This window comes from Arvicola amphibius, chromosome 4, assembly GCF_903992535.2.
Source record: "Arvicola amphibius chromosome 4, mArvAmp1.2, whole genome shotgun sequence".
Lineage (NCBI taxonomy): Eukaryota > Metazoa > Chordata > Mammalia > Rodentia > Cricetidae > Arvicola > Arvicola amphibius.
Window position 1 is genome coordinate 118,258,605 of NC_052050.1, and position 23,110 is coordinate 118,281,714.

Here is a 23,110-nt window from a genome sequence, read left to right on the forward strand (position 1 = left end):
GTGTGTGTGTGTGTGTGTGTGTGTGTGTGTAAATAGCATTCAGTTTTAAGAAGAAACGAGGTTTTGATACGTGCTACAACGGGGATATCTTGACTACACTGTACTAAGCGAAATAAGCCAGACACCAAAGAACACACATAGTGTGATCCACTGATTCGAAATACCTAGGACACATAAATTCATATCATCCATGGAACAGACATTGCCAAGGACAAGGAGTAATTGCTTAATAGTTAACAGTTACTGCCTTGAATAACTGAAACTCCTTGGGAATAAATAACAATGATAATTACACAACATTTGAGTGTATTGATATTGCTGAATTGAACAGTTTAAAATATGAAAATGGCAAACTTTGTCTTATGTATGTTTTACATATTTAGAGTCTGTAAGCAGATATCAAAGCCCTGAGGAACTGAAAAGGAGAGGAGCAGAAAAGTACATGCAGGGGCTAGTACTAAAATAGACAGGCAGTAGCTGATTCCGGGTAAAGGGGGAGAGAGACGGGCATGTATGACAGGGCTTGCCTGAGATCATGAGCAACTGGAAGCAATAGTTCCTAAATTAACTGAGACACACACCGAAGAACAGGTCTGAGGTGGTGGAGCAAAACCTGGTCAGTTGTAATTTCCTTGTATTTGAATGCTCAAAGCAAAATGCTTGTGTAATTTGACTGTGACATTCACTCCCTGAATGAGCCAACTTAAAAAACAAATGGCAGTCAGCGTCTCCTGGCCACTTACAATACACAGGACACTGGCCTAAGCATTCGGCATGCATCCGTTCAATCCTGACAACTGCCCTTTCAGACAATTTCCAGCATTTGACAAGCATTATACTGAGCCCTGCCCATTGCATGACGTGCTGTTCCCTACAAAGGGCATTCCAGTGTTGTGGTCACCAAAAGGGCACCAAAAACAAAGCCAGATTCTCCGCCTTCTCCCAAGCCAAATCAAGGCAAAGGCTTTGACGGTGAACAGGAAAAGTAGCCATAGCCACCAACATAAAAATGTGCATGTTAACGGCTTTCTAGAAGCTCCGGGTACGCGGCTCCAGAAGCAGAGTCCTCAGGCAAGCATCCCAAGTGGAAACAATTTGACCACAGTGCCCTCATCAAAGTTCCCTGATCCCCAAGCCAAGGGTGAAACTGACGGAAGACAAGACATTTGCGGTTATTGCTGAAATCAACAAGCACCAAATCAAGCCAGCTGTGAAGCAAATCCGTGACACTGTTGTGGTCAAGGCTGGGTTTGAGGGAAAGCAGCTGGCCCCTGTTATGAGGCAGTGGCATTGTCCACAAAACTGAGATAACTGCAGGTGTTTCCAGCTGAATGAACACTTTCTGTTCACCATGAACAACAACAACAAGGGCTAGGGATGCTCTCACGGAGAGAGTGTGGCCTGAGCGTTTGTGAGACCCTGGGTTCAAGCTCCAGCACACACACACACACACACACACACACACACACACAGACACACACAGACACACACACACACACACACACACCTTTTCCTTTCGAACTTCAATATTTATTTCACTACATAAACCCTAAGGCTATGGTCTCCTTCTGTCACCTCACCTCACTTTCTAGATTGAAATTTGTTCATCCCCTCGTACCTCTTCAAATGTCACAGATTCTGCTGAGAGCACCACCCTGCCTTCCTCAGAATTGGTCATTTCCTCTTCCGTCCTCAGCTAGCGCTGTTCTACTTTGCTTTTCCGTTCCTGTGGTAGATAATGCATTCTGACTTGGAGCACGTTGGTAGAAAAGGGTTATTGTCATCTTCCATTTCCAAGCAACCCTCCGTTGCTGATGGAAGCCAGGGCAGGAACTCAAAGCAGGAACCTCAAAGCAGGAACTGCAGCAGAGACCCTGGAGGGATGCTACTTCCGAGCTCACCCTCTGCATCACACTTACCTAGCCTTCATGACACCCCAAGCCCACTTGCCTAGAAATGGTCCTTCCCACAGTGGACTGGGCCCTTCCACATCAATCGGCAATCACATCAGACTCTCAGAGGTATAGCCTCAGGCCAGTCTTATTAATGCAACCCTTATATGCAGGGTCCCTTTTCTGTTGACAATGACAGCTAACCAGGTCAATCCTGCTGTAACTGGAAAAGATGGCGTCAGTGGTGTCTTCCCATTAGAAGTGTTGGCTCCTGGTGAGTAGAGGCTATTTTCTTCTCTTAGGCTTTGGATTTTCAACCATACTTCTTAAAGCCTCTTTCATAGAAAAGCACCCCTTAGATGTGTTTTTATTTTCAGGTTCTTTTTTCATTTAAAATTCCTTCATACAATAGAATGTAGTTTTTTTTAATAAATGGGCAAGCTGAACTTTACAAAGGGATGTGTGACCAAAGTTGTAGAGAAACTCCTTTGTAGCTCAGGAGCAGAACCCAGACCTGCCATGACTCAGTTGTCTCTCTATCCTGCACTCCTCTCTACTCCTGTCTTTTCCCTCTAGTTCTGCAAAAGCAAAATTTACTTTGCTGCCTTAGTCAGGGTTACTGTTGTTAAGGTCAAACACCATGACCAAAAGCAAGTTAAGAAAGAAAGGGTTTCTTTGGCTTACATTTCATATCACTGTTCCTCATCCAAGGGAGTGAGGACACAGTCAGAATCTGGAGACGGGGCTGATGCAGGGGCCATGCAGGAGTGCTGCTTACTGGCTTGCTCCTTATGGCTTGCTCAGTCTGCTTTCTTACAGAACCCAGAATCACCAGTTCAGGGACAGCCCCACCCACCATTAGCTGGGCCCTCCCTCATCAACCATGAATTAAGCAAATGTCTTCTAGCTAGCCAAAATACTTACCAAGACACCTACACTCCATGAAGAGGAACATCCTGATATTTTTTTATCACATGTAAAATTTGAAGCTAGAAACACTGGGAGATTTGGGCCTCCCTTCTTTCCCATGCTCTCTAGTGTCCTGGCTGTTTTATGGGCTCCACCACAGAGGAGACGGATTCCTTTTCTCTCCTCTCTGTGACCAGTAGCTATGGCCTGGACAAAGCAGGTTCTTAATAGTTGAGTGAGTGATGAACCCACCATTTCTATAGGTCCCAAAGCTATTTGGAGTAATTAACAAACCAAGGTTCTTGTTTGTTAAGCCTAGCATTTCTGTCTACTTAACATCCAATTGAGATCCTTATTCTCTCGGGAAAAAAAAGTAAATAAAGACAATTTTAGAATGGGTGGCCAATTCTATGTCTATTAATCACTTTACTTGATATTTATTCTGCTTTCCTCTGCTCTGTTCCACTTCTCCCCTCTCTTTTCTCATCATCTTCTCCTTCTCCATCTCCTTCCCCTTTCTCCTTCCTGTTTTCTTCTTCTTCCTCTTATTATTATTATTATTATTATTATTATTATTCCTCTTCCTCTTCTTCTCTTCCCTTTTTTCTTCTTCCCCTTCCTCTTCTTTTCCTTTCCCTTTTCTTCTTCCTTTTCCTTTTCTTATCCTTCCCCTTTTCTTATTCTTCTTTCTCTTCCTCTTCTCCTTCTTCCTCTTCTTCTTCCTCCTTGTCCTCCACAGCAAGGACTCACTATGTAGCCTTGACTGGTTTCAAATTCACAGAGATCTGGCTCATGTCAAGATCTCTCTTATATCTCATTTTGTTTTTAGTTTCTTTTGTTTTTGAGACAAGATCTCTGGTGTTCCATGACATTCCTCAAACTCAATAATTTGTAACTGAGGAAAACCTTGCCCTTCTGGTCCCCCTCTTTCTACCTGCTGGAACTACACCTGGAATTGCAGCAGGTGTGCCTGCCTCTACCTCTGGAATGCTGGAACTACAGGTGTGTGCCACCACACTTGGTACTGAAGATGAAACCTGGGGCATACTGAGCAATCACTGCACCAATTGAGATCACTAAAAGCTTCTGGGGGTGGGGGGAGATAAACGGTTTTGAACGTGAACCTGACTCATCTTGTATACCTACAAAAAAGCCTCTACTCTCTACCTTTTCCTAACCCTTACCCCACAGGATCATATTTCTGTGTCTCTGCAATTCATCGTGATTCCCTTCTCCCTGGTTTTCACCTTCTTTCTACTCCTGCCTAGTCAAGTACCACTTCACTTGTCTAATCCTACTTAGCCTTCCTCCAGATCCCTTGATGCAATTTAATAATGTCAAGCCCTGGAGCTGGATGTCAAAAGAATGAAGCCTAAAAGTGATGTCCTCTCTCACAGATTTATGCAATAGTCTATGTCCTAGATTTGAGGTAGGTGCGTGTGCGTGTGTGTGTGTGTGTGTGTGTGTGTGTGTGTGTGTGTGTGAACTGCCTTACTTTTCAGCCACAGTATAGAGCTCAGACCAAATAAAATCATTTATAAATACTAATGCCTACAGTCTATAAGCCTTTATTCTGTTTGAATTCTTTTCACCTTCTTTTTCTTCTTTTCATGAAACTGTGCTTGTGAATAAAAGGAGAGACTGAGAAGACATACATCCAGAGGCTGCAGATTGAGGGACAAAGGGGAAAGGAGGAAGTGAGCATGGCCGGGTGTTAGTCTTGTCCCAGCTGTCTTCCTTGTCCTGTCCTGAACTCTCAGCATCTCCTCTCTGGCACAACTTTGTGCTGGAATTTACACAGATGTAGACAATTACGCCTTTGAAACTTGAAATTTGGCTTGCAAAGCAGTTTATTTCGTTGTCTACACAGCTGCCATTTGAGGGAGAATTTAGAAAATTCAAGAGTTTAGAAAATGGTGTCCCCCATCCCTGCCAGAGACCTTTGGGGCTCATAACTTCTGGAAACAATGCAGAAGCTCTCTGGAAAGACTGGTCATATCCACCGGCTGAGCTGGCCAAGCTACCACTCCTGTCCCTAGCTTGGGATGCTATCTCTTTCCTCCATTTCTAAGAGCAGAGTCCTGCGAATGGGCAAGCTTGAATGGCAACCCTGTGGGAAAGTCTCTCCTGTGGCAAAGTGGTTGCAAATATAAAAACAGCTGTTTCTCCCCCCTCATAAATGTGGTTTGAAGCTTTTAGATTTCCTTAGAGGGAAGAGTCGTACCATGGAGGTGACGTCAGTGTATGCTTAGCAAACCCTTCTCTAACAAGATTGTGGCAGGGGATTGTAGGGTCCAGGGGTAAAAAGATAAACTTCTTAGGGTGCTATTCAGGTGACAGAAAGCTTCAGAAAGGTGACACACTGGACCCAGAGGAGGACATAAAACCAGAGCTTTTCAGAGTGAGCCAGGATTAGCACAGTAAAAGCCACACCACACAGTAGAGATGGCTGAAGCCAGAGAATCAAAAGTTCCAGGGTCGTCTGGGATAGAAAGCAGGACAATGCCCACCACACACACACACACACACACACACACACACACACACACAGGTCACAGTGATGGTGAAATCTAACTCTTTGTGTTTCTATTTTACTAAAGAAGTACAAGTGTGCATTATCACACACGATGAAAATGGATTGCTCTTCCCTTTTCCAAACTTCCAGAAGAAAGTTTACCCTTAGTCCTTGTTTTCCAAAGATGATGCTATAATTTTCTTTAAGTGATGATCAACCAGCCATGCTTTATGAGCAATCAAGTTCAACCCCTGTGTTGGCAAAGGCTACTCGTTTGTTTCCTAATTGCCCTGACTCAAAATAATCACACAGAGACTATATTATTTGCAGTACTGTTTGGCCAATAACTTAAGCATATTTTTAGCTAGTTCTTATATCCTAAACTAACCCATCTCTATTAATCGGTGCATCACCACATGGCTGTGGCTTACTGGCAAGGTCCTGGCATGTCTGTCTCCTACAGGCAGCTACATAGCTTCTCACTGACTCTGCCTACTTTCTCCCAGCATTCAGTTTAGTTTCCCCTCAGCTCTGTTCTGCCCTATCACAGACCAAAGCAGTTTCTTTATTCATTAACCAATAAAAGCAACACATATACAGAAGGACTTCCCACACCATTTCCTCTTTTCTGTTCAAATAAAAAGGTTTTAATTTTAACATAGTAAAATTACATATAACAAAACAGGTGTCAAGCAAGAATTACAGTTATAATATTTATATCTACTTTAACTTTTTATCATAACTAAGGAAAACTATAATTATAATTATCTATTCTTCAACTCCATCAAAGACTCAGAAGGATAAAATATTACCTAAGTAAAAATGAAGTGCATTGTAAGCAACTTCCAAAACTCTAGAATTGACAGAGACATCTTGCTACCTGGACAGTCACCTAAAGTTCTTCTGTAATGTTGTGGGCATCCATCTTCAGTCTATGGCCCATAGTATCTGACAGACGTTTTCATGAAGCAGGAAATTTCAAGAGAGTTCTGCCTATATTGTCAGTTTGTCGGTCATTTTCTTCTGTGTCCTGCAGAATATATGGAAGACTCTTTCATGAAGCAGGAACCCTGAAGGACTGTCTCACCTTCTTTAGGCAACTTTAGCAGTCAATCTGTTGATGGAGGCTGCTCATTCATTCCTGGATGCCCAGACCTGAAATAATCACTCAAAAACTATATTATTTGCAATACTGTTTGACCAATAGCTTAAGCATCTTTCTAACTAGCTCTTATATCTTAAATTAACACATTTCTATTAATCAGTGTATCACCATGTGGCTGTGGCTTACTGGGCAAAGTTCTGGCATCTTTCTCCTTCAGCAACTACATGGCTCCTCTGTGGATCCTGCAAATTTAGTCAAGCAGTTCAGGCAAGAGAAGTTTCTTGCCCAAATGCTAACAAACTGCATGAGGAGGCACTTTGATGCCCATCATCCTCTTAAAGTAGATTGGTGCTGCCAGGAGCAGACATATCTCACTGTTGAGAAACAACTAAGTTCTTAAAATATTTAAATGCCATATTCTGTAAGTCTTTGAAAGGTTTGAAGAATACCTAGCCATCTGAAATATATCACTGTACATCTAGAAAACCTAACTAACATGACTACAAGATTGACTATTATAGAGGACTATCTATGAACCTGTATTTCTTAATTATACATTACATTTTTAAATGAATTGCACAAACACAATACCTTAATCAAGAGCATAAATATACATATAACAAAATTGACCTTAAATTTGTATCAATAAACCAAGATCCATACCAATGTAAATCTCTATAGCATATACCTCTTTAAACAAACATTTATAAACAATATTTGGGAATTTGGACTAGTTCTCTCCAAACTACTTCCTGCGTTTTGTTGAGTGAAGTAATTTTAGGGTTCATGGAGGCCTTTGGGGGGATCTTGGCCCAACAAACCACATTAGTCTGGAAGGAATCCACAGGTTCTCATCCTCTGTGGAAACAAAAGAAGAACCTCTTTTCCAAAGCAAAGAATCCTTACATCCAAATTTTAAAGTCAAGATGCCTTTAAAATATATATATATATTATGTTTAGATTAGCAGCACATACAATAAAATATCTCTTTGCATTTAGCTCATTTACAGTCAAAAATTCTAAGAAAATACAATAATATACATAATCTAGACTCTCTGTATTTTCCATCTTTATGTGGCTTATTTTTCTTACTCTATTATTTTTTTACAAGTTTAATATTTATTTTATTATCTTTATTCCTTTACCCTGTGACTGTCTATACTCTTTTATATTATAACTGTGTCTATACTCTTTTCTTTCTCTCTCTCTCTCTCTCTCTCTCTCTCTCTCTCTCTCTCTCTCTCTCTCTCTCTCTCTCTCTGGTCTATGTACATTTATCCAACAATGTTACCCATTTAGAAGTCTTTTTCATCTGAATCTGTCTTTATTGCACATCTGTAATCCTTTTCTGACCAGCACTACTTTTATTTCCAATGCTAAGTGGGCGTGGCTAGGATCAACTCTGCAGTCCTGCCTGTTGGCTCTGCCCAGTTCATCATGGCAGAGGTCCATTTGCTGCCCCTGAGAGCCATTCTCACAGTCCCATTTTTAGTCACACAGTGGGTCTATGCCACCAATAAGCAAGTTGTAGCACTCTACTCACAAACCCCATTTAAATGCTCCATAGCCAGACCTTCCAAAAGAGTCAGAACCCTTTGTGCTGGTGAGCCACGAAGCTGCTGTTTTTTTTTTTTTTTTCAAAGAATCTGAGCAGTTTTTGCTGTGCCTTCCTTGCAAACAGAGCCTATCTGAAAAACTGCAGTTAACAAGAAGCTACACTTGGCTCACATTTTTGTGGGTCTCAAAGCTTTTTTTTAACTTTCTTAGACTTTACATGAAAACTCTTGCCGTACTACAGGTTATGGTGATGATACCAGCAGAGGACTGGTGGACACTCCAAGAAGAAGGACACTACAAATGATCTGCCCTGTCCAGACTCCACATCTGTTGCTGTTTCTGCTCTTGATATTTTTTCATTATTTCCCTTTATTTACCCCTAACTATTTCATAATAAGATAATAATTGGAACAAACTGTACTATGAAATGTGTATATAACCTTCAGCTAGGATAGTTAATCCTCTCAGATTTAATTTACCAACCAGGAGAACTTCTGACCTATGACAACAGACAATTGCAGCTGAACTGGAACCAGAGGCCACTGAAACTTGCTCAGAGCTGTGGAATGCTGGAGGACGCCTTTCCTTAACCATACTCCTCCCCTGTAACACCTGCCTGGATTCTCTCCCCACTGGGAGGGTAACAGTAGAGGTGCTTAAAGTAGAATAGCAAAGCCGGGCGGTGGTGGCGCACGCCTTTAATCCCAGCACTCAGGAGGCAGAGGTGGTGGATCTCTGTGAGTTCGAGGCCAGCCTGGTCTACAAGAGCTAGTTCCAGGAAAGGCTCCAAAGCCACAGAGAAACCCTGTCTCGAAAAATCAAAAGAAAAAAAAAAGCAGAATAGCAAATTCTATGTTAAGCACTCCCTAAATAAGAAAACACTTTCATTTAGAAGTCAAGGCTCTACCCAACTCCCTCTGCCACATCATCAAAGACTAACTTTGCTGCAACAAACTGCAATTTTGTCTTTTGACTATGTCATGTTCTTCCACCTAGACTATGTTATACTTTATGTCCTCATTTTTCTAGACAAACTGCATATAAATTCAAGGTGTCTTTCTAGTAGCGTCATCAAAAAGATTAACTGAGGGAGACCCTGATCCATCCCAGGATTGTCCAAGGGTAATGACACAGCCCAATGCTTCGTGTGTTTTTCCTGCTACAGATTCGGAACCTGGCAGCAAACTTATGTGTGGACAGCAAGCATGGAGCCACGGGGACAGAACTGAGGCTGGACGTCTGTGTCAAAGATGGTTCAGAAAGGACGTGGTCTCATGAGCAGGTGAGTCAGAAATCACGGGACTGGAGGATAGAGGGGAACTGAGAATAACAGGAAAGGACAGAACGAAAAGAAGCCTCTGGGTGGCACATTTGGGACTTGGGTGAAGTCATGGTTTGTCGACAAGCAGAACCCTAGTTAGTGAGCACGGCCCTCCTCTGCTTCTGTCCCTTACCAAAGGAACTGTGATAATCGACCAAGACGGTGGATAAACACACATTTCAACTTGGGGAGCAAGAATTTGTGACATAGCTCAGCCAGGGGCGTGCATGCCTTGCACAAGTAAGAACTGGAGTTTGGTCTTTTAGAACCCACATTTTCGAGGTTGAACACGTGGATATGTGTTTGTAATCCCAGGCCTGGAGAAACACACTCTGGCAGATGAACGGGGATTGCTAGCCAACCAGCCTAGCCTACGTGGTGAGTTTCAGGGCAGTAAGACTGTCCAAGGGAAAGGTAAACAGGACAGCAGCTGAAGAATGATACTTAAGGTCATCCTCTGACCTCAACACTCGTGTGCATGTCCAGGCGTATACACAGACACCCCTCCCCCCCCCGCCGCCACATACACACACAAGAAAACTTTGGAATGAGAGTTGAATGTGACGTGAGAGCAGAAAGGCAGCTATTTCAAGGACAGAGGTGATCAGTAATAAGAAGGTAAAACCATGAAGAGAGAAGTGCACATGGGAGTAAATGAAAATAAAATAAGCCTAGGTATTTAGCTCAGTGGTAGAATCCCTGGCTTCTGTCTTCAGCTCCAAACAAAAAGAAAAAGAACAAAGTCTGTGGGAAATGGCACAATGAGGCCCATTATTCTGTGTGCTGACCTTTGCTTGAATGTGCTCCTGGGTACGTGTGGGTGCACACACCTAGGTACATGCACGGAAGCCAGCAGAAGGCACCGCATTTCCTCCTCCAACACTTGCCACCTGTTCTTTGGGGGGCTCTCTCCCAATTCTGAGGCTTGCATTTTCTTTTAGGCTAGAAGTCAACAAGCCTTAGCAGCCTCCGTCTCTGCCACACCCCCTCAGAGCTGGAGGCACAGGCCTGTGCAGGACTCTGGAATCCATATTCTGGCCCTCCTGGTTGTGCAAGAAGACCCCTCAACCACTGAGCCCTCTCTCCAGCCCCTTCATAGTAACTCTGAAAACCAATTTAAAAAAAAAAAAAAAAGAGGTAGTAAACTCCTTCCATGTGACCTCAGCTTACTGACTTCCCCCAGCAGTGGTTTTCAAAACAAACCTGGAGAGAGTTAGGGAATTCATGCAACAAGATCTTCTAGTAAAGGGCTCTGCTTTGTGTTTGAGACTTCATCGAACTTTAATTTTCCCTCCTGGCTGTGTATCAAAAGTACTGCATGGACATCTTGTTGCAGTCACAGTTTTTAGCCATGCATGCGAAGGGCTCCGGAGACAACAGCATCCCAACATAGGCTTCATAGGATGAATGCTGACAATGACACATTGATTCATCGTTGTGATCGGGAGACATTTCGGGGCAGCTCCGGTTAGCAGACGTGTGACTTATAGTCTCTAGCAAGGGTCTCTCCTGAAATTGGGTTACCTGTGAAAGAGCAATGACAGGTGCAGAGGACTGTACGCCCCTTCAGGGTTTCAATTTTCAATAATGCCATATTTCAGTTAGGAAATATAGGATGTTTTCCACAGATTCCACAAGACTCAATAGCTATTGTCCAAGTTACAAAGAAAACAGCTGATCCATATAGCCGAGGCCTTTCCCCAGCCTCCTTCCCTGTGCAGAAGGGAAAAGCCCCAGTCAGGGCAGTATGTGCTCATGGTGTTCTCTGTTTCTCAGAATGGACCATAGTAACTGTCTTTGGAAAACAAAAGGAGTCAGCAAGCATTGTCCCTGCCGGCAAGACTGCAGTGCTACAACTATATTCCTCAAATGTCTGCCTAGAACTCAGACCAGGGGCAGGCTGGGCTGGAGCATCCTTGTGTTTGTGTCTGCCTAGAACCCAGACCAGGGAAAGGCTTGGCTGGACATCCTTGTGCTTAAGGGAGCTTCTTTAGCTTATGCACACATCCACACAAAAGAATCTTGACCAAAATGAGCCATTGAGCAAGGACCCCACCCAACCTAAGGTCCTTAAGGAGTTGTTCAAGTACACCTCTCCTCTCCCTCTTTTCTCTTGCTGCCCCTCCTCCATACTGGATTGCAGTCAGAGCATCAGGATGCTGGGAAAGCAGCAAGTTCCAAAACCAGTCAAGGATAAATCCCATCAGACAACACCAACATCTTCTGACACCCTCTAACCAGTTACTTATCCAGTGATATCCTAGAAAGATAGAAGGCCTTAGAGTCAGGCCAACATGGATTTCACGTGAAACCAAGCAGCCTTGATCAATTCTTTTAGGCCAGAGGTTCTCCATCATTAAATAAGGACAACAATCCCCACCTCCTATATGGGGTTTTCTGAGAAGAAATGATGCTTGAGACGTAACCTTAATTCCCACATGAAGCCAACACAGTCACTGCACTTTTCCTTCTGTCCTCTCTCTCTCTCTCTCTCTCTCTCTCTCTCTCTCTCTCTCTCTCTCTCTCTCACACACACACACACACACACATACACACACACACACCATGCACACACACACACACACCACGCACACACACGCATGTGAGTGCACATGCATGCACATGCACACACACGCATCACTCTCTAGGGTTCAAGGTTGCTGCAACATGGATGCATTGATCCCTTCCCTACAAAGTCGTTCACTCCATCATACCCTGCAGGGTGGACAATTACCAGAACGTTCTACAGCTCTAGGATGTGGCAATAACTACAGTGTTAGGCAGGAGCTCGCTGCCTTCCTCCTCCTCTGTGTCCGACAAGCACTGCCGGGTGTTGCCGAGCTAGTCTATCAGAAAGACCAGCACTTGGAGAAGTTGGGAAAAATGGTCGCTAAAATTAAAGAGGGAAGCTATAATGGAAAACTGCATCCTTTGGGCTAAATTTATCTGCTTTTCTCAGCCCAAGCAGAAAGCAAACTTAGATAGCTTATGGGCATACACATCTAAATACCTGATCCGTGTTTAATATTCCTAAACAGGAAAATTCCAGAATGGAGTATGATATGTCCTGACTTTATTTGATAGGTAAAAATGAATACAAACAAACTGAAGTATACTGCATACTTTTATTGATTGTTCATTACCTTGGGCTAAACTGCAAAAAATCTATGGCATGCAATTTTTTAAATGGACACCAGAGGGCAGCACTAGACAGGAAGAAAAAAACGGGGGAAAAAAATGTGTGTGTATCTGTATCCCTGCAGTTAATACTTAGGTCTCTGGAGACCTAAGGCTGGAACTACGCGTAGATTAAAGGTTGGTGGGTGGAGAAACTTGAATCTGTGTCACCAAATACTTACTGACTTGGTACAGGTAAATTCATTTCACACTAATTAATGTATGCCTCATTCGGTGTTTTGCTTAAAGACGTGTAAGTTATAATTGACTCTTTTACATTTATATTAAAACTCCTGAATGAGAAGTACATCAGCCCAGGAAAATTATAGATATTCGTTTTCTTTCCAAAGCAGTCAAACTGACTGAATGAATAAACAGACTTGTTACAAAGGTAACAAAGAAAGGTCCGCTGAAGGCCTTTCTTTCTCTGGGAAACAGTTTGCTGCAGAACGTTATTCAGGACTAATCCGGCTTCTGTGAGGGAAGCAGGTTTATGATTCATCCTTCCGGGGTCATCCGCTGAGCTGTTTGATACCACCCTAGCCTTGTGTGCTGGCTCCCAACGTCCTCTAGGGAGCCAGAAAGAAAAATTAAAATAGATCTAAATAAGAGTGAAAGATGTGGGGTGGGAGGCAACTCCCCAACTCCCGCGATGCGTACGGGGCGGGGCGGGAGGGGGGGCGGAAGAGAGGAGGCGAGGCCTGGCCTAGTTTGGCTGTTCTCTCTGCAGGCCCAGCAGCAGGCACTGGGCTCTTGCTGGGAGGAAGCTTTGCAGGCCTTCCAGTCCTGCTGAGAAAGCAGACTTTCTCTTTCCAACAGTCTGGAGGGGAACACAAGCAAACAGAAATCCAAACAAGTCAATGCGTGCCGAGAAAGGACACAGGCCTTTCGTTGGGGGATAAACAATCTCAATACACATTCTGATGAGTACTGCAGGGAGAAACATGTTATAACTCAGATTTCTGCAAGCTCCGTAACAGTGAAATGAAATATAACTGCCCACTGAGAGGGAAAAATATGTCTTTCAATTGTCTCATTGGGTTGCCAGATTAAGATAAGTGTATTTGCAGCTCCAATCTGGAGGTTTTATTTGTATAATATGATACAGTACAGACCCAGGGAATGTAACACACACCGCACAAATATGAAAGCAAGGAAGTAGGTCATGACTCAAAAATCTACACTTTAAAGAGTTGCTCAAAAGAAGGAAGGAAGAAAATTGACATCCATTTACTTTTAAAAGAATGATTTGTGTTTGAAAAGAAAACAAAAAGCATCATGGGCTTTTAATAAAAGAAGAGCCGGGTGGTGGTGGCGCAGGTCTTTAATCCCAGCACTGGGAGGCAGAAGCAAGCGGATCTCTGTGAGTTTGAGGCCAGCCTGGTCTACAAGAGTTAGTTTCCAGGACAGGTTCCAAAGCTTCAGAGAAACCCTGTCTCAAATAAAAAGGAAGGAAGGAAGGAAGGAAGGAAGGAAGGAAGGAAGGAAGGAAGGAAGGAAGGAAGGAAGGAAGGAAGGAAGGAAAATCTAGATACTTCTGGCTAGTAAGAACCGCCCAGCAGTAGGAGACAGATGTGAATGTCACCGGAAGTCCTAAACAGTGAGGTGCTTTCACAATGCGTCTGCTTGCATCTGCTCTAGAGAAAATATGTCTAATTAATGATCTGTTTGGCATGACCATTGGGGAAGACACATCGCAACCATAAACATTTCAAAGACATAAGAGAAGGGGAAATAATAGTTATTGGAAGGTGCAGAAAAAATATAACAATTGGCATAATTTGAAGATTTATCACCCGGGGCCCAGGATTGCAATCACCAGATAATAATAACAAGAATAATGCAGAGAACCTTATGAAAATTCCCTTCTAGCAATCAATCTACAAATGCAGGAACAATCATCACCCTGAAATAGCAAACCCAGAAGCAGGAAACAAAAGTCGCCTGAGTGTGCCCAGAAACATCTGTGAGAGTAGAGGATGTCTAAGAGACAGATTCCCTGTCACGCGGGTGTTATTTGGGCCTTAACGGATCCATTTAACGAAAAGCACGAGAAAATGGAAAAAAAGAAGATGGGACACTTGAGGCCGAGGTCACATCTGTCAAATGAAGGTCTTCCTTAGGTGGGAGTTACAATTCCTTTCATCTTTAGGCTTCTGCATATGTAAAAGCTAATACATAGAGAGAGAAGCAGGGCACATAGTCCCACCCCCTGCCATGGAGAGAGACAGTTTTCTCTAAGAGTATAGCCCCTGGTAAAGCGATCACCCTCACTATGGTGGAAGACTGTTTGGGTGGCGGGGGTGGGGGGAATCTAGGAGGAGGAGGAGGAAAAAAAGAAGAGAACAAGAATGTCAGAGAGAGGGGGGAGAGAGAGAGGAAGCTGAATAGAAGTATAAGAGCTAGCAGTATCCTTCCACAGCCTCTGCTCCACCTCCTACCTCCAGGCTCCTGAGTCCTGTCTTACCCTCCCCTCGATGATGAGCCTGTAACCTATAACCAAATGAATGCTTTTCTCCTGAAAGTTAAACAAGTAAATAAAAATTTTCAAAAGTCTAGCTGATGACAAGAGACAGGATTGTGAGCAACACGAACGAGGAGGTTGGTAGGTGCTAGGGGCACAGATCATGGAGTGTGCTTCCCTTGCAAGCATAAGGACCTGAGTTCAAGCCCCAGAATCCACTTCAAAAGCCAGGTTTGGTGCCACACACACTTTCAATCCCAGTACTGAGGAAGTGAACCACTCGTGAGGAACCCTGGAGCTCACTGGCTGTCAGTGTAGCCAATGCGGCAAGTCCCAGGCAAGGAGACACCTTGACTTTAAAAGTATACAGTGACGAAAGAATACTACCTAAGGGTGTCCTCTGACCTCTGACCTCTGAACCCCCATCACATGATCGCACACATGCGCTTGTACACACACACACACACACACACACACAGAGAGAGAGAGAGAGAGAGAGAGAGAGAGAGAGAGAGAGAGAGAGAGAGAGAGAGAGAGAGGAATGTGGGAACGGAAGCAGTTTATTACAGTAGTCCAGACAAGAGATCTTGAGAACAAGATTTGTGAAGATTCAGAGGGTGAAACTAATTCTAGAAATGCTTATGAGACCAAAGTGGCAAGTTGTGCAGTAGTGGTATAGTCATTGCCTAGTGCACGTGAGGCACTGGGACCCATCCCCAGTACTGCCAAAGATGAGGCACAGTGAGATTTGACAAGTCATTAGATGAGGAAAGTAAAAGAGGCAAAAGTTCAAAGACGTCATGGCTGACAAGATGAATGACATTACCACCAACTAAAATTAATCAAAGGAGAACAGGCTAGCCAAGACATGAAAATCCAGCAAGTGTAGGATAGGAGACACAGTGGGAAAATCTTCCCAGAGGCTACACACAACAGGGTTGATAGGTTTTGAGCATTTTGGTGAAAGCTGGTCTGAGGGAATTTAAACCCAAGCAGGAAAGGAGAACACCCTTGGTGACACCATGTTGAGTGGACAGATGAAGGGGAGCAGGCAAGATAACTATTACTGCAGAGGATATGGGTACTTCAAAAGTCACAGAAGTAGCTTGTTTGGAAGAGAGCTCAAACTTAGGAGCATCCCAAATAGATACTTCTCCTGTGTGAAGGACCTAAGAGAATGAGAGACAGACAGATAGACAGACAGACAGATAGACAGACAGACAGACAGACAGACAGACAGACAGACAGACTGCACAACTCCTGCTCGTGACTTCATCACAAATGCTAACCTGATTCCCCTTGTCCCATCTGAGCCTGGCTCTTGTCCTGCCTGCCTTTCAGGGGCACGGAGCATAGACACTCACCTCTCCTCAGATAGGTTTCTTGCATGTATGGATTTAAATCATTTCTTTTCCTAATGCAGATCACTTACCCTAGTTCTTTCAATTGTTTTCAGAGTCCCACCACTTAACTGTTTTCTCTTAGCCGTCTCTAGACTTGCCCTATCTCTAGGTGGGACCTGAAAACCCACGTATCTGGAAGGCCAAGTCAGTGGCCAGTGTATTTAGGTGGTTCTAGCCCTGCACACTGTTAGCGCTCTGACAATAACACATGGTCCCTGACAGCTCTGCTTCACACCCCTGTCTCCTCCTAGAAGCCTCCTCGAAGAATCACATAACCTACTGAACCAGACCTGGAAGAAATCCCAAGGCTTCCCCGGTCCATCTTCCCCTTCAACTAAGGACTTTTTTGGATGGTACCCTACAAATGTGGTTCGACTCAAGTAACTCAAGAAAAGACTCTTTCCCAACGGGAATGCTGTCTGTCAATTTAACACATTGTAAAGTTGATTTAGGACCGCACGAGTAGCATGTGTAATTTAGAGGAAGATGGATAACACAGGCGAGGCTAGGAAGCAATGGACGGCATATTGAAGCCTTAAATGGAGTTGTGGTATCCATCATTCCATAAAACTGGTGTTTCAGGTTGGAGGTCAGGGACCTATAAGTGCGAACTGGACTTCCTATTACAATCTAAAACTGACTATATCGCCCCACAGAATTGCTCTTACCTACGCCAGAAAATTAATTTGCCTATTCTTTACTTCATTGAGCTCGGCTTTCCTTTCAATTGGATTTTTCAAGGTGCGAGCATCAATCCAGCTCAACTTGAAGTCTTGTCCTTTGGCAGTTAATCTGCTCATTAGGCCAGCGCCGCTGTCCTTGATCCAGGAACGCTTTATCTACATGATAAATGCTGAGAGTTCTATTAAAGGCTTTTCTTCTCCTCTCCTTCCTTCCACCTCCTCCCTTCTCCCTCTCACCTCTCCAATCTTTCGTCCTTCCTTTCTCTTCCTCCACCTTGAAAATACCTTTCTCTCTCCCCCACTTCCACCCCTCTGCTTGTTCCTTCTTTACCAGTTCCTAATTGAAAACGTATCATTTGCATGTTTACCCGTCTGGCCATAGGTCCAGCCGTCGTGCCAGCACTTTTCAATCCCTCGGTTGTGCGGAGGCATGAATGCCCCTTGTATTCACAAGCCGGGAGCGCCACATTGTTACCACACCTCTGCGCATGCTCCGGAACCTTCCCGCCCATTGAACTCACTGCAGCTTCTCTGTTCCTGTTTTGCTAGCTCTTTACTTTTGGGTGGAGAGAAGATATCCGACCTGGCGAGCCTCTGCACACCCGAAAATTCTGCTTCGATGCGATCTCACACAGCAGCCCCGTCACGCTCTATGACTGCCACGGCATGAAAGGGAACCAGCTCTGGGGATACCGGAAGGTAAGAGTCGGTGCTGTGGTAATTCTCAGATTGCCATATATACTTGTCTTGTTTTGTTTTACTTTTTTTTAGTCTTTTGCCCCCTCCCCCAGCTCCCAAATAAACACATGAAGGCTTATTCTTTCTTATGAATGCCCAGCCTTAACTTGGCTTATTTCTAGTCAGCTTTTCTTAATTTCAATTATTCCATCTACTTTTTGCCTCTAGACTTTTATCTTTCTATATACCTTTCTTTACCGTAGCTGGATGGGTTGCTGAGTGGTTGGATCAGTGGGTGGCCCCTGATGTTCTTCTTTCCTTCTCCTTCTCTGGTTCCTTGGTCTTTCTTGCCAGATTTCTCCTCCTATTTATTTTCTCTGCCCGCCAACCCCACCTATCCCTCTCCTGTCTAGCTACTGGCATTCAGCTCTTTACTGGACCAATCAGCTGTTTTAGACAGGCACAGTATCACAGCTTCACAGAGTTAAACAAATACAACATAAAAAGAATGCAACACACCTTTACATCATTAAAACAAATGTTCCATACCTTAAAATAATATTCTACAATGGTCATGATTTCAGATTGACTGGCTCCAGCAGTTGGTTAAAAACACGCTGTTCTAATTCCAAGTGTCACCTGGACATATGCACACACACTCAGCTCACGCGTGTGGATTCCACCACAACAGGGGAAAACGCAGCAGGGAGTCTGTGCTTTTGCCCTCACGTGTCGTGTGTACCATTTCCCAAGCAGTTACACCTGAAAAATGACTCCAGGTCAATAGTAACACAGGGAAGAATTCTAAGCCCAGCTTGATCAACTTGGGATAAAAAGTGGCCACACATCAAATAAACAAATACACTTATACATAATTCTTTAAAAACCTAACTCACAACACACATACATTAATACATCTACTCATTTATTGCCTACCCCTGGCTATTGCATGGCAGCTGTCTGGTTAAAACAATAGCATTCACACACGCGTGCACGCACACACACACACAGACACACACACACACACACACACAAAGTCTCCCCTGATATATTGAAGGCAAACATATTGGGGAAACCTAAAAAATAAGAAACTACAAGATAATACTTAATGATAGAAATAGTTTTAAAACAAATATACTTAATAATAGAAAATAATTTTAAAACAAATATAGACTCATGTTTATTGTTAATTGAACAATTATATCTTTTAAGTATTTTCAAGTATTATTTTTATGTATTTCCTAGCCAGGGATCCAATGTTTACTATTTACTATTTTGTGCTCTGCACAATCCAGACTTATTTGGGCTATCAGGAAAATGTACCTAGTGCTTTATCCAGGAGCATGGCTATCGTGCGACAAAGGCCAGCCAATATTCCCCCAGATTACAGAGAACTGGAGGGAAGAGGCTGGTGGATGGGCACTGATTGGTGTGGGCAGTGGCTATGAATGTGCTTCTTCACTTCAGGAAAGCCAGAATGCTGGTTTCTGCCTCTTGAGGTAGGTACCCCAAACCAGACTCACTCAGAGCATACTTGACTGGACTGTTTATTTGACACATCAACACCTCCTGAGGACCCAACAGACGTTTACTGTATCTCCAGAAGCAGCACACAATGTCAGCTGTTGCATCTGACAAAGCAATTTCAAATCGAAAGAACTAGTGAGAAGATGCTCTCACGAGTACACGGGAGGAGAATTGCTAGCTGGTTTTGTGTGTGTGTGTGTGTGTGTGTGTGTGTGTGTGTGTGTGTAATGTGTGATTGATTAGTCTTGTCAAACTCCCGCTATTCGATACAATATTGTCTACATGGAGTCGGGTAGGGTAGGCCTTTTTTCTCCAACAGTTATTTTCTGACCTTTAGGATGATATTTTCTGTATGCATCAATAAAACACCAGCCCTCACTCACAGGCTGGAGCTTTCTAATGAACGGAACATTTCTCATCATTGGACGTTTACAGAATGAGAGACAGACCACTCAATAATACGCAATTAAGCCCTGAAAATGCAGTTGTTTTCATTAGGGAGCTCACAAAAGCTTGCAGATGGAGAAGACCGACTAATGCATGCGCCCGCAGAGCTCCCGGTGAGGGAAAACCAGGCTGCAGTGGTTTCCAACGGCAGCTCTTGTGAGCTTTAGCACTGCGAACCTTTCCAGTATCCGAGGGATGGGTGGAAGATAATCACAGATGTGCTGTGCTCCGGCTGGCTTCTTAGGTCGGTCGCAGAGCTCAGCAAGAGGTTACACTCCACATGTTTATACAGCAAGCAAGGTATTTATACAAAATCAGGAACATGCCGAAGGCTTAAAATGGGAAGTTTCTGAAATATCTCATTTTGGTCGATGACTCAGACCTATACAGCACACCTGTTTTGGAAAATTCAAGAGCTGCTACCTAGAGAGAGAGAAAAAAATCAGACAGAGGGCTCTCTGGAATGCTGCCTTCCCTGTCCATTTGTAGCCCTTGGCCTCAGGAAGCTGTTTTGGAGTGGCCCCCTTTTTATTACCATATTTTAAATTAGGTGTCTATGGATCGACCTAACGGGTCATCTCTTGAGCACCGAGGGGAATCCTCAGGACCACCCCCAACTGAATCCCCATAATCACTTAGATGCCATTGTGTGGAATGCACAGAGGAAGATACCAATGCTGGCACAACTGTGACAAAGCCAACATCCGAACTCAGATGAATTCAGCTCCAGAGTCTCCACTCATGCCCGGGCCGTGCTCTTAAGAAACAAGAGCAGTAATTCTCAGGAGAGGTCCTCAGGGTTTACCGGATCTAGGGCTACAGACTCCAACTGATCTTTTCCAGCTACGTGGAGATTTCTTGGAGAAGGAATTTGTCCAGTATCTGCCTCCTTTGAACAGATCAAGGATGTTGTCAGACCTCACTTCCTGTTCCATGATCAACGATTAGCTCTCAGCTATTCTTAGATGTGTCTCTTTGCAACCCCAGAAGAGAGGGACATCCCTATTTGACAATATTGTATAACTATGGTTATACACATGTCTCAGAATAGCCTGTGAGAGAGGAATCCTTACTTTGGTTCTCTTTTGCCACCAGGGGGACCCCTGTTACAAGGGCAGCAACCCCAGTAAAAGTGTTTAACCATCATTCAACAAGAAACTCTTTTCTCCCCTTCAGTCCCCACATCTGGTCAGTCACTACCACTTTTTATTCCCTTTGCCCATTCATATCCCCCGTCTCTCTCACACCCACACATGCACACACACCCATCTCTCTCTCTCTCTCTCTCTCTCTCTCTCTCTCTCTCTCTCTCTCTCTCTCTCTCTCTCTCCCTCCCTCCCACACACCTCTCTCTCCCTCACACACACCTCTCTCTCCCTCACACACACCTCTCTCTCTCTCACACACACACACACCTCTCTCCCTCATACACACACACCTCTCTCTCACACACACACACCTCTCTCTCTCATACACACACCTCTCACACACACACCTCACACACACCTCTCTCTCTCACACACACACATGCATACACACACACCTCTCTCATACACACACACCTCTCTCATACACACACACATACATACACACACCTCTCTCACACACCACATGCACACACACACCCTTTGCCACTGCTCTGTCTCCTGCTGTGACTGCCACCCTTTCCCTATTGCCCTTGGACCCCTCAAGAGCTTCCTAAAGGATCTCCCTGCCTATCTCACACTGGACCTTGTTCAGGGGGAGTGTCCAGAATATCTGGTCATTACATTTCTCTGTTCTAAATGCAGCTTGGTTTCTCACTGAGTATGAGAGACTCACTTCACCTCCCAGTTCTCATCCAGCCCTTCAGAAGCTGGTCAACATAATGGCTGGACCTTAGTCTTAGTCAAACTTACTATAGCCTGGCCAGAGTGAGAGTGCACAATTGACCTCTAGTACTCAGGAGGCAGAGGCGAGAGGATTGCCAGGAGTGTAAAACCAGCCTCGCCTGGACAGAGTGGTCCAGCCTACACCCTGTGAGCCAGGCCTAGAAAATCAGACCTTGTCTCAACACGAACAGACCAAGCTTCTGGCTAGTTCTTCTTCACTTTCTTGTCCTCTAACAGATACGATCTCTACCGGATCAACCAGGGAGAGCCTGTAGCTGAATCTCTGACTGTAAGACCGAATCTCCATCTGCGTGGGTGACAAACACACGCTTCCCATTGACAAAAGTATGGAAGTGTGACCTGGCATGCTATGAAGCAAACCCATGCTGAGTGGCACTGGCCGCTGTCATCCTTGCCAGGCTGGAAGTTGTCTCCCATATCCTCCTCCTTTTACGTAAACATTCTTCTGATGGCCTATAGCAAATGTCTTTTTAAGTGTCCCCAGTATATAACCTAAATTAAGAATTTGAGCACAAGTCATTTATTTGAGAGGTGGCTGCAAAAAAAAAAAAAAGTTTTATAAATATGAGTGTGTGTGATCCTAAAGTTTCTACTGTCTTACCGAGTAGGCCAATAGAAAACAAACTAGTAGACATGAACTAACTTAATCTACGGTATAGAGTAAGCCCACACAGGCCACCACTCCTCACTACCGAAACTACCCTCCAGCTGTGCAGGGCTGACGGAACACACCAATGACCCTATCAGGAAGCAGAAGCAGCAGGATGGCCAAAAGTTTAAGGCCAGCCTCGTTCCATACAGCAAGTTCTAGACTAGCCAGCCAAGGCTAAAGAGGGAGACTGCATGAGAGAGGGAGGGGAGATGTAAGTAGGAGCAAGAGGAGGAGGAGAAAAAGAAGGGAGGGAAGGAGAAACAAGAGGAAGAGAAAAGCTTTCCCTTGGAGACTGGATGTGAAATAAGAAGTAGACTGTAATCACCTCTATTCAAACTTGTATAAGGTCTCATATTTAGTGTAATCAGAAAGACTAAAGAAATTTAAAAGGCATCAAGATTTGAGAGGAAGCGGGTAAATGGACTATTCACAGATGATGTGTTTGAGCATTTCGGAAATCCAAAAGACTGTGCAACTAAACCATTAAAATTGAATTAGAACATTTAGCATGGTTTCAACAGGATGAAAACAATTATTTCTACTTGGGCAACAAAAAAAAACCAGAACATGAAATTAAAAAGCAGTTCTCTGTAGTTATCATAAAATGCTTAAGATAAATAGTTTGGTTCAAGTCTGGGGGTGGGGGAGACATCAAGGCCACTACAGCAAAAGCCACAGAAAGGTGCTGAGAGTGTAGCTCAGTGGTGAAGCTCTTGCCTGGCAGTCGTGAGAGGAAACTGATTTCCAGCCTCAGCACCATGTGGGCAGGAGAGAGGGCGAAGAAGAAAACCTATGGCAACGTCCTCTAAACAAATTTGTTTAATGGAGAGGGCATCATAAGGATTAAAGCAATACTGTGAAGATACGTTTTCAAAATGATATATACAT

At 43.9% G+C, this 23,110-nt stretch overlaps 1 protein-coding gene across 1 annotated transcript in view; it reads left to right on the forward strand.

Annotated features, from left to right (window-relative positions):
• Galntl6 (polypeptide N-acetylgalactosaminyltransferase like 6) overlaps window positions 1–23,110 on the forward strand; it is a 1,112,723-nt gene that overhangs the window by 1,077,313 nt on the left and 12,300 nt on the right. Inside the window, exons 10-11 of the mRNA XM_038327381.1 lie at window positions 9,144–9,260; window positions 17,576–17,725. Of these exons, the coding sequence (XP_038183309.1) occupies window positions 9,144–9,260; window positions 17,576–17,725 (267 nt within the window). The remainder of the gene's footprint in view (window positions 1–9,143; window positions 9,261–17,575; window positions 17,726–23,110) is intronic.